Below are 12,719 nucleotides of genomic sequence, written 5' to 3' on the forward strand. Positions count from 1 at the left end.
GATATTGCCAAGCTGGCTGAAAGATCCAGGTATCCTACGAGTTTTTTTCAAGTTTAGTTTCCCTACATGTTTGTCAGGGCTGGCTTAGCCCTTCCTTCTCTGGGCTGGCCACTCAGCTGTCGGCTAATTGCCAGCTCTTCTCTCTCCACATTTACCAGCTGTTCCTGATGATGCTTGTCTGACCTGCCTACTTAAAGCCTTCCAGCTCACTTCACCTCTGCCTTCGCCTTGGTCACATCACTAGAAACCATCTCCTGCGGTTTGTTTAAAGACTGGCTTGCTGACATCTCTTCTGGCTCCTTATCCTGCTTGCTGTTGCTCTGCTTGGATCCTTGACTTCTGGCCTGGCTGACTACCCGATCTGGTTACTGGACTCTGGCTATGCTTGACTACACTTTTTCTATTTACCTTTTTATATTTATTAATAAACAAGTGTGATTTAATTGTACTTCTGTCTCAGTCTGATTCATGGTTTCTGACAGTGTTCTACAACAACGTCTGTGGCAGAGACATATCTTGTATGTTCTACAACAACGTCTGTGGCAGAGACTTGTTCCTGAGTAAGCACCTTGTTGGCTGCTAGGCCTTGTGAGAGAGGGACTGTCCAACTTGAGTGAACATCCAGTTGCGACAGGCTATTCTCTGGATGCAGTCAAAGTAAGCAAGTTCTTCAACATTTTGACTTTGACACTAAGAGTAGCTGAACTTCCTTTCCAACCCTCTAGATCCCAATTTAAGAGACTGTTCATTGTCTACGTTTTGCAAATAAAATCCACTCAAGTGGATCTGTTGTCAGTCTCTCAAGTTACTGGGCCATTTACCACGGGACACACCTAGACGTGAAATGAGGAGAACAGAAGGTAACGTTAAGCCCAAATCTAATCAGCAGCTCCTTCGGGGGTAGTGCTACATGTACTATAAACTCTTTAGAGAAGTCAGGAAAGTATAAATCTGTCTCTAACCACACAAGGTCTGTTTTAAAGTCCCAAAGATAGCATCAGCTTCAGAGGACCTCTTATTCCTGACAGACTTCCTCCCTTTTGTTAAATGGTAAAGAGGTGCAGCCTGTGAGACAAAATTAGAAATAAATTGTTGGAAAAGACTGGAGAGTAATAAGAACGCTTAAACTTGCGTCTTATTAGTGGGGTGCATGCAATTTTAAATGCCCTTAATTCCGTTTAATTTGGGTTTAATTATACCATCTCCCAATGGCCCACTTTTTTAAATGGCCTGTAAGCCCATTTTCCTCTATAGCATTTAATACAGCTTGAATTCTTGATAAATGAGAGTCGCAATCTGCAGTATGGATGATCACGTCATCTAGGCAAGAAACAGAATACTTTTGATGGGGCCTGGGTATCCTATCCATCGCATGAAATGTAATAGGCGCATTTTGTAACCCAAAGAGCATCCTGATACTGGAGTGCCCCATCAGGTGTTAAAATCCCATGGTTACGTCCAACGTGGCCATATACTGTGCTGTTTCTAGGCAATTGATTTATTGTTCGATGCAGGGGGATGGGATAGGTATCAAACTTAATGATCTTATTCAATAATGAAAATCATTACAAAATTATCAACTCCCATCTGGTTTGGGCACATTGCTTAAACCAGCCGCTATTGGAGCCTCCAGTTCTAGTATTTTTTATTTTTTTTTATCTAGGGATGAGCTTAGTGTTCGGTTTGAATATAACTTGAGATACATGCTTCCTGTCCTAGATACAGTGTAACCAAATGGTTTTATTTAGTAACAAAATAGAAGTAGAAAGGCTAAAATACTTACCCTTCCTGGAGAAAGTGCTGCTCCAAGTTCTCTTCCATATTACTCAAAGTGCACCCGTCCTGTTCGAAATTTCTGTGCTCCTGCCTGTTGCTTGGCTGTTTATGGTGATTAAATGTTGGAGTCAGAGACTCAGAACAAGTGTGCCAAAAATAAGTGTCATAAAATTATCAGACATTCTTATCTTTATGCTTGTTCCAGGACAATGACTAAGAAAGGACTTAAGCCAAAGTATGTTAAAGGTTAATGTATGTTAATGTTATGAGCTTGGCTGGACTTCTCCTATGGATCACAGGAGTGCAATTCGTTTGCACTCCTGTGACCCATTTTAAGCAGAGAGCAGACTGAAGTCCGCTGTCTGTTGACATCACAGAAATTAGTCCAGGCACCGCGTCATCACGACAATAGAAGTCTGGATCCACCAGGTGCCTGGACTAATATCTGTCTCAGCCTCTCAACAAGCCTCTGACTCTACTATTGAAATCATCAAATAATGCACACTTATACAGGAGATGTGTTACTGGCCATATCAACAGGTAAAAACAGAAGAAAAAAGCATAAGAACAGAAAATGAATCTAACATCTAAGGATTGGTAAGCTGCAATATATTACATTTTAGGTTATGGGTTTAATACCGATTTATGCTAATGGTAGGTGTGAGGGGTTAGGGTAAAGATAAGTGTAACTCATTTGCTTTGAATTGGTTTTGCAGGTACAGTAAATAAATGTGGTGTGATAAATTAAGATAAGACTCAATAACAACTGAGCCAATTCTATTACTCTGAAAACCAGTTTACCGCATTCACCCATCCATATATCCCCTCCATCCATCTATCAGTCTGCCTATCCATCATGTCTTACTTCTTCCACCTATCCTTCCGTCGTATTACCTACCTCTCAGCTAATCCATCGATCAGTTCATTATTCCATCCTTCTACCTGCTAATGCATCTCTACATCCAAGTTTTTATTCATTGTTGCTACTCCATCACCTGTCAGCCCATGCTTAAAATTAAAATTCATGATAATTATTTTTGTACTATAAAAGTGAGAAAAATATTTAATGGATCTCATGGTTTACTGGCTAAAATCCATAGATTCCCATCTAAAGACTCAAGAAGATTATCGAGTTTCCATACAACCTGTCGGAAAACGAGCATTTCTCAATTATTAAGAAAAAGAGCACCATTTGTACTTATTGAAGTTATAAATGAGTTGTGAAATGATCTTCACGGTATCTGCTCCCAGTGAACTGACATGCAAGTTTGGTTGGAGATGGTAATTTGTTAAATGGCGGTCAACACATTTCTACATCTAAAAATCCAATTACAAAGATTTACTGAAACTCATTGAAAAGAATAGATGGGAAATTGACCTGGCTGCTAAATTCTGAGGCTGATTAAGTGTAGCAGAACCCTTGAGATCAGCTGGGTGAGGCTGTCTTATGTAAGTTTCTTTCCTGCACTAAGGCAGTTTTGGCTGGCATCCTCAAAATACTAGCATGCGTGCTCCAGGCCATTGTCTGCTAGAAAAAGATAAAAAGTATTTTATTTATGTAACTGCCAGGATCACAAAGAATGTATGTTTGCATTATTTACAACACAGTCGTGTTATTACTGCATTGCAATCAATTATTTAAATGTCGGATGTAGATGGTTTAAGGCAGAGCAGGTGCAGCTCTGGCACAACTTGACAAGCGAAAGGCAGTTGGCACCACAAGTATAGACATCAGAGCAAAATGAAGAAATTATAAGGGAAGTATGTTTTCTTGATGTTATAATTGCGTGAACTTTCCAGATAGCAATGCAGAGGAGCACACATCTGATGAAATGGCTTGATATTATTTTTTAAAGGAGGAGATATTTAAAGTCACTGAAAATGAATGTTGTGTTTCCCTATGATGATCAAGCCTATATTAAGAAGCAATCAAATGGACTAATGCAGGAATTCAAACACTCAGTGTTAAAGTGCATGTCCAATCAAAACGTTTTTTTTTTTTTTAACTGGGTAAGGATAATCACCTCTGTTGGGTTTTATTGCAATACAGATTTCCCTTGACTTACTATCCCTAGTGATAACAGTTCCATCAGACAGAAAGCAGCAGAAAATCTGCTGTAGAGGCACATACAGCAATAAAAAAGCTGGCAGGGGTTCTAGCCTTTCCCTATTCTACTGAAGGGCTACCCCCTGTAGGACCTTGTACACATGGTCGGAGAATCCGTCGGAATGTGTCCTAACGGACCATTTTGTCGGATAATCCGACTGTGTGTGGTATGCATCGGACTGTTTCCGTCGGAATATCCATCGGACCAAATTTTCCAACTTGCTGGAAATATTTTAAGACAAACTGGTCCGATCGGACATACTCCGATCATGTGTAGAGAATTCCGATCGGACAAAGTGCTACACATGCTCAGATCAAATTCCTACATCAAAGCTATTGGCTACTAGCCTGAACGTAGTCCCATCGTAACGAAATTACGTCATCACGTTCTGAAAGATCGGATTTTCCGACAACTTTGTCCGACCGTGTGTATGCAACAGTTTCGGACACAATCCGTCAGACAAAATCCATGGGACAAAATCCGACGGTTTTGGTTGTTGAAATGTCCGACCGTGTGTACAAGGGCTAGGAGTCGCTGAGTATATCAGGTACTTTCCCACAATAATACAGAGGCAACCAGGCACAAAGCAACAGTCCATTCATTCTGGCTCCAAAATCAGTCTTCAGCAGAGGTCTGAAAACTGTGGCCCTTTGCTGCCTTTATCTGGCCCTTGGGGCACCATTCCTCCCACTGACACAACAATGTGGCATTATTCCTGCCACTGACACCAATGATGTAATTGTTTATACTGCTGCTGACCACCAAGCCTAAGGCATTGTTTCTTTCACCGATGCCAATAGCCTGGCCTGCCTTAAAGTTTGAAGGGCAGTAAACTAGCCCTTTGTTTCAAAAGTTTGGAGACCCCTGATGTAGGGGATGTCTTTTTGTAATTTATCGCTGAATACATTTAGAGAGGGTGCATGGTGGTATGGGATACTTTAGAATTGTTAACAGTAACAAGAGGACACACTTCCTAAGTTTCTCTCAACAGTCTCTATGCCAAAAGCAAAGGGAGAAAGGGACCAGAATTGAGACCTTGTAGGGACTGGACTGTCTCAATTAGAGCTGTCACTGGCACTTTCATCCACAAGCAACAACATACAGTCACTAGGTTCTTGAGCTTGGGTCAGTAGTACTCACAATGTCAGAAGAGCACTAGATGCCTCCTTGCAGTATCCACCAGACACTTTCCAGTGAGGGAGAGGTTAATGCTCACAATTCCCCAGCACAGCTGAGCTCCTTACAACTTCCACCCGGCACTCTTCATTGAGTTCTCCCGACCAGATCCTAGCTCAGCAAAGATTTTGGAAGTAGGCACCCCAGCTATGCCACAACTGGGACATTGATGATCATGCAGCAAATTGCAGCAATCTGCCAAGGACCCTGCAGGCTGGGGACTTCTCCACCATGACAAGACAAACTGCTCCAACCTTCAAACTATTTATGTGCTCTTTAGCCATCTACTGGGCACACCTACTAGGAATTGGCTAAGGTCCCATAAATAATCAGACTGCTCATTTAACTTGTTCCACTCCTATGTTTTCAAACCTTCCAGAAGACAGGGAGAGGCAATCAAACCCGCAACCTGTAAGAGCAATGGTGGCTGGTGAAGTTTTAGGATGGGGGGGCATCAAACTCTGCCCTTCCGTTTTGACCACTTCTCATAAGCCCCACCCCTTATAGAACCCCCCCACTCCATCCCCAAATTCCACTTGCTTCCACCCTTAGTGTCAGGAGTATACAGCTCAGCATCACAGGACAGAATATACAGCCCCAGAATCACAGGACAGAGTACATAGCTCAGGCTAACATATCAGAGTATATAGCTCAGCATTACAGATGGGGTAGATAGCTTAGCATTACAGATAGGTGTATATATAGCCCAGAATTACAGATAGGTGCGTATATATAGGCCCGTATTACAGATAGGTGTATATAGCCCAGCATTACAGATAGGTGTGTATATATAGGCCCGTATTACAGATAGGTGTATATAGCCCAGCATTACAGATCGGTATATATAGCCCAGCATTACAGATAGGTGTATATAGCCCAGCATTACAGATCGCAATATATAGTCCAGCGTTACAGATCAGTATATATAGACCACCTCTCTCCCCTCAGTGGGGCTTGCTCCACTGACAGCACCCGCACACCCCCCCCCCCCCCCCCCCGTGGTATGTCCGGCTCTGGGCTCGTTCCCTCGTTCCACTGACAGCACTCGCCCCCCCCCCCCCGCGCATGAGGTCTGGCTCTAGGCTCGTTCCACTGACATCACTTCCCAACCCCCCTGCGCTTGGCCAATAGGGAAACAGATCTCACGACCTGCCTCCTGATTGGCAGGGAGGCACCACAGTGTGAAAATAGCAAAAAATTATTTGCTATGGTCACACAATTGGGTGGCATCGGAGCACACTCTCTGCGCCCTGATCCCACCCTATTTTGAAGCCCATTAGAGCCTTTGGCTCTAATCAGGTGCTTTGAAAAAACCACCCCCCCACCATAGGAATCCATGTGTCCAGCGTCCTGAAAGGGGCTGAGTGCATGGATAGGGAGGCAGAAGCAGGGATAGGGGGGTGGCACCCATGCGCCCGCAATGCACAGCCTGTCACTGTGTAAGACACAGATCAGCCCACAGCAATCAACAATTGCTGAAATAACTAAATTTACCTAGAAGGTTGCTACACTATGATTCTACTAATCTTTATTCTCACTTCCCGTCTGTTGAAATCATTGTCATAAGGGAATGGTAATCTCTCTAATGGTGCACCAGATAACAGTAATCCCAACAGGGGTTTTAACCTTTATGTACTATATATTAAACTAAAAAATGTTTTGGTTGGACATACACATTTAAATAATCCAAAACTGTACAGGATTGTTTCTGAGGTGCATATATATTTTCCTTGCTTTTTGCCTTACTTAGCTTATCTAAGAATGATAGAGTCTTAGGATTTCATTGTGATCTGAGCAAAGTGTGTGTGTCGCTCAGACTCGATAGAGAGGGGGTATGTAGACTGTGCATCCGCAGCTGCTGCTAGAGTGCTGACAGTGGATGGAGCCCATCCTGGCTCCTGCAAAGGTTCAAGAAAGGAATGGTGACCCCTGGAAGTTGCACATCTATGGTGTCCTGCTGCAATGAATGGAGTGGCAACCTCAGCCTGGACTCCAAGCAAACCGCCCCCAATGCATTTTACTCCATCCCCCAGAGCTTAGTCATGGGGATCCCACTCCATTGGCGGAGGTTGCCACTCCATTCATTGCAGCAGGACACCATAGATATACGACTTCCAGGAGTCACTCTTTCTTTCTTGAATCTTAGGATTTCATGTCCCAAAGTGAGGCAGCTCTGAATTGGGACCAAACTCAAACCTATTGGCGAACTGGTGATCAAAATGTGGTGTTCATTGCCTGCTGAACCAAACCCCCAACTGTATGTAGCGCACTCCTGAGTCCTACACCCTGTATGCAGAGCATTACTGAGTCCTGTGCCCTGTACATAGCGCACTCCAGATTTCCTGCACCTATTGTCTGATAAAAAAAAGCCCTGTATACAACTATATAGATCAGACCAAAATGAGGAACAAATGAGGAGCAAAAGGGGGCTTTATTCCAAATCAGGGACAGTCCCTCAAAATTAGGCACAGTTGGGAGCTATACAAATGTGTAGCATGTCCCTATTGTCTGACCATGATTTATTCATGTAATTTTGCAGTCTTTGTCAGTTCTCTCTAGCTTTACTAAACATTATGTGTGGGTTCTTGATGATATCAGTAACTGTGGTTGAGGCCTTTTATATCCCATAAATTGACAAACACTGGATTAGACAGTAACTGCCCTGTCAGATCCGTAATCCCACACTGACAACATGTATTGCCCTTGTTCAACTCCCAAGTGTGCATAAAAGTACCATAATTGTTTACAATTCTCTTAAAGCACATCTAAACCCAGAAACCAAAGACAAATTCTTATGGTATTATGCAATTTAAGCTAGCTTTTTTAGCTCAGACCTCCCCAGCTTTAGCTAGACAAAGACATACACAGGAGCTAAAACAAAAAGTCCTGCTTATTTGGCTGGCACTTAAAAACATAATGATATCATTAGCATAAGTTTGTGTTTACACACAAGATTGTAGTTGTATAAAAATGATATTGGTATTATATATTGTGTGGTTGTTTTGTTTAGTTTGTGTTTCCAGTCATTTTATTGCGAGACCGATGTGTCTGTATGTTATTTTTCAGCTGTTAATCACAGGCATGGTGGGTGATGGATTCACTGGGGACATTGGCATTGATGACCTTTCTTTCTTAAATTGCACGTTGTACAAAGGTAAACTTTTTTGCATAATTTACTACTTTTATTCATGTATTTTTTATATCTATATAACAATAACATATTGTATAGGGTTTGGGGAAATTCCTCAAATGGCAAATGATTATCTATTTAGCACAATTTTTTGTTTGGGGAGGGATATTTCTTATAACCTCCCCAAAAGAGGGTTACAATTGTCATTACCCAGTAGGATTCATAGCTGTCAAGGGAAAATAATACATATCTTCCTATCTTGTTAAAGTGTTACTAAATCCAGGAGCCTGCATTCACTATATCTGGTCTCCCACAGTACACAGAACATAGAAATGCAATAATGTTAGTAAATATAAACTACTAAATACCTTTTCTTATCAGCAGTATATAGCAGTCTTGTGACTTCTATCAGTGTCCGGCTGAGCGCTGGTTAAAGCTTGTAGGAGGAGTTTCTCCCCTGAATGTCTTATAAAGGCTGTAGGACCCCTGACCCTCTGTCTGGACAGTGCTGATTGGCCCTGTGAAAACCTCTCTAGCAATACACACCAAACTGAGCATGTGCAGAGTGCCCCCAAGGGACTGTGAAAGAAAGGGAGGATCAGAGAAGACAGCATCAAACAACCTTTGTACACAAATGTGGAGGATTAACTCTTAGGTTCCACAGAGAGTATAACAAGCATCCTTTACTGCATATACAGAATGATTTTAACTTTGTGGGTTTAGTAACATTTTATTATCTTCAATCCAATTTCAAGCATTAATACAAAGTCACCTTTTTTACAGGCTAGACTGGTAAATAGGGATGAGCTCGGTGTTCGACTCGAACATCGGCCGTTCGTCTGTTCGTCGAATTCAGAACTTTGTGGACCGTTCGCACCAACTTCGTGTGGCACGAACGGCCCACAACACATTACGCCGTCGCAGTGCATTGTTGGCTCATGATTGGCCAAGCATGCACTGTGACCCCACATGCTTGGTCAATCACAGCGCCGGCAGTGAGGAGAGCCATAATTGGCCACAGGCAGGATGAATTTTAGGTCCAATCACAGAGCCGGCAGCGAGGAGAGACATAATTGGCCACAGGCAGGACGAATTTTAGGTCCATTCGAAGGTTCTGGTGCGAACCGAACTGGGGGTGTTCGATTCATCCCTACTGGTAAAATACCCATCAAGTGGAAAGCGTCTTGCCTGTAATGACCCATGCATTCCATCTTTGCCAGTGGCTGTAGGCAGATAGATGTTTCCCTAAGAATGGTAGCTGTGCTTGATTGGCCAGTGTGAATTGGCTACATATGTACCATAATGCTCACAATTAGATTTTGTAACAAAAAAGTCTCAGTTTACAACGAGGACCTCTAATGGCTGGAAGTGTTGTCGTAATCCTAGGGAGGCAAAACAATAACCCAGTCAACAGAATGTTTATAAGTGCTTATAGTCTAATGTCACTCAGAGTTTTTAGGATCCAAGAATTGCTACTAAGTCACCAGAGTAAATTTATATATAATTTAGCACACAGAAACATACTTTGATACTAGCATTTCTTGGTGTTCTGAGATATGCCATTCACTGTGTATTTGCTGGTTATAACTCATAATCTGCTATAGTAGAACAATTTCTGCAAAGCTTGTGAAATTGATCTGGGAAGGACTTATCCAGCGCAGATGGCAATTATGGACTTTTTCAAGAAATCTATTACATTCAGCTTTCCTTTTTCTGCAAATATCACTGTCTTATGTAACAAATAAAACCACATCAAGAAAATCAATTTATTCTGCTGGAGGTGCAAGAGGATCCATCATCAAGAAAACTTTTCTATGTCAGGAAAGTCTCAAAAACGGCATAATTCTGTCTAATATTGGAAGAGATTGAAAATTCCCTGGGTGAGGCAGTAAGAAAGTCAAGACAATATTAAAAATAAGTGCAACCCTGCTAAAAATTAGTAATAGAAATGCAGTACAAAAAAACAGACGTTTCAACAAAACTTTTCAAAATAATTTCAGCAAACTTTTAGGAGGCAGTGGGCTTTCCCATAATTTTTTTTTTTAATTTAGAGCAGGCATTTCTATAGTGATGACAATTTACATAGTGTTTTACATACCGTACATTCACATCAGTTCCTTTCCTCAAGGAGGTTGCACTCTAATGCCCCATACACACGGTCGGATTTTCTGATGGAAAATGTGCGATCGGATCATGTTGTCATAAAATCCGATCGTGTGTGGGCTCCATCTGACTTTTTCCGTCGGAATTTCCGACACACAAAGTTTGAAAGCAGGATTTAAAATTTTCCGACAACATGATCAGATCGTTTAAAATTACGATCATGTGTAGACAAAGTGCTGCGAATGCTCAGAATAAATTACGAGACAAAAGCTATTGGCTACTGCCCTCTTTAAAGTCCCATCGTATGTGTTCTACGTCACCGTGTTCTGAATGATCGGATTTTCCAATAACTTTGTGTGACCGTGTGTATGCAAGACAAGTTTGGGCCAAAATCCATCAGAAAAAGTCAGACGGATTTTGTAGTCGGAATGTCTGACCGTGTGTACAGGGCATAAGGCTACATGTACACTAGCCTACCCTGACTGCAGCCATGGGAAAATGCCCGTTTTGGGTTTCCTGTGGATGGCAATCAAAACGTTCCTATCCTGAAAGTGATTCGTCTGCATTCAGGAGAAGGTGGTTTATCCTCACCTAAACGTGGAGGCTTCTAAACTCTGCTAAAAGCCTATGGGGTTGATTTGCTAAAGGCAAATAGACTTTTTTCTTTGCAAAGTGCAGTTGCTCCAGAGCTTAGTAAATGAGCAGAAGCTCTACTGACTTCCGTCATCCAATCATGTGCAAGCAAAAAATGCAGTTTATTTTATTTTCCTTGCATATGATTGCATATTCTTTGCAAAGTGAAGATTTACCTAATTTACTAAGCCCTGGAGCAAATGCACTTACAGAGTGAAACTGCACTTTGTAAAGTGCACAGTCTATTTTCCTTTAGTAGATCAACCCCATAGGCTTTTGTGGAGTTGAGTTCAGGAGGTTTAGCTTAAAAACATCAACAGCTCCTAAACTCAAGTTTAGAAGCTTCCAGGGTCTGCCAGTGTACATGAAGCCTAAGATCCACATGTCACATGCACATACATACACACTAGTAGTGATGGCCGAACGGTTCGCCCGGCGGTCGTTTCGCGGCGAATTTCCGACATTCGCGGTCCGCACGTTCGAACGCCTTTTTCCGTCGTTCGCCGCGGCGGACTTACGTGTTTAATGTATACAAGAACTTTAACCTTTGGTGACACGTTTATCATGTGATACAGGACAGCCAATTGAGACATGACAGCACATGGACACTTGTACATTCCCCCTAACCTATAAATACACCCGATCCGGTGGCCATTTTACATTCTTTCTTCTGTTAAGATAGGGACAGGTTCCTGTGTGGAGTAGGGAGAGATAAACCACTAGCTATTTGGTACACAAAAGTTCTTTTCAGGACTGGTATAGGTGTTAGGTGTTGATAGGTTTGCTGTGCTGCTGATTCTTGCAGCAGCCTGAGTGTCTTTTGTTAGTTTAGAGAAAGGGAAAGGACGGTGTATGCTACAGGGACAGCCAGATTAGTCTTTCATCATCATCATCATCATCATCATCATTAGCTGTTACTATCAAGGTCCACAAAAGAGCTGTTCCAGTAACCACTAATCGTTCTCTTTTTTTGCCAATTTGTATAGGGACAGGAAGGAAGCAGTGTTGTCAGGCAGTGAGGGTAATTTTAAAGACTTGCTGTTATTATTAGTTCCACAAAGGTTCTTTTCAGGACTGGTATCAGTGGTACAGTAATAGGCTTGTACATGTATAATATTCTTTCTTCCAAATATAGAAAGGATATTATACTTGACTGCTGCCCTTCTGCTGCAGTCTGCTAAACATTCACAACTCACTTGTTCCACAAAAGTTCTTATAAGGACTGGTAACTTGGTATAGGGTGCTACGGTACATAGGCTTGAGTGCGGTACAGTCTGCTGTTCTGTAAGGACCGCTATCGGTCCACAATAGATAGGGTTGACGTGCACCACTGCTGACCGCTGCCCTATACTGCAGCAGTCCTTCAGCGGTATAGGGACTGACGTACAGTCTGCTAATCACTAACACACAACCTGCTTGTTCCACAAAAGTTCTTATAAGGACTGGTAACTTGGTATAGGGTGCTACGGTACATAGGCTTGAGTGCGGTACAGTCTGCTGTTCTGTAAGGACTGCTATCGGTCCACAATAGATAGGGTTGACGTGCACCACTGCTGACCGCTGCCCTATACTGCAGCAGTCCTTCAGCGGTATAGGGACTGACGTACAGTCTGCTAAACACTAATACACAACCTGCTTGGTCCACAAAAGTTCTTATAAGGACTGGTAACTTGGTATAGGGTGCTACGGTACATAGGCTTGAGTGCGGTACAGTCTGCTGTTCTGTAAGGACCGCTATCGGTCCACAATAGATAGGGTTGACGTGCACCACTGCTGACCGCTGCCCTATACTG

At 42.4% G+C, this 12,719-nt stretch overlaps 1 protein-coding gene across 3 annotated transcripts in view; it reads left to right on the plus strand.

Annotated features, from left to right (window-relative positions):
- MALRD1 (MAM and LDL receptor class A domain containing 1) overlaps window positions 1-12,719 on the plus strand; it is a 696,170-nt gene that overhangs the window by 269,771 nt on the left and 413,680 nt on the right. For all 3 annotated transcript variants that reach the window (XM_077490931.1, XM_077490932.1, XM_077490933.1), the window contains one exon: window positions 8,127-8,214. In XM_077490931.1, the coding sequence (XP_077347057.1) occupies window positions 8,127-8,214 (88 nt within the window). The remainder of the gene's footprint in view (window positions 1-8,126; window positions 8,215-12,719) is intronic.

The sequence above is a fragment of the Lithobates pipiens genome, unplaced genomic scaffold (assembly GCF_037356315.1).
Source record: "Lithobates pipiens isolate NorthernLeopardFrog02 unplaced genomic scaffold, aLitPip1_a1.2 Scaffold_19, whole genome shotgun sequence".
In the NCBI taxonomy this organism is placed as follows: Eukaryota; Metazoa; Chordata; class Amphibia; order Anura; family Ranidae; genus Lithobates; species Lithobates pipiens.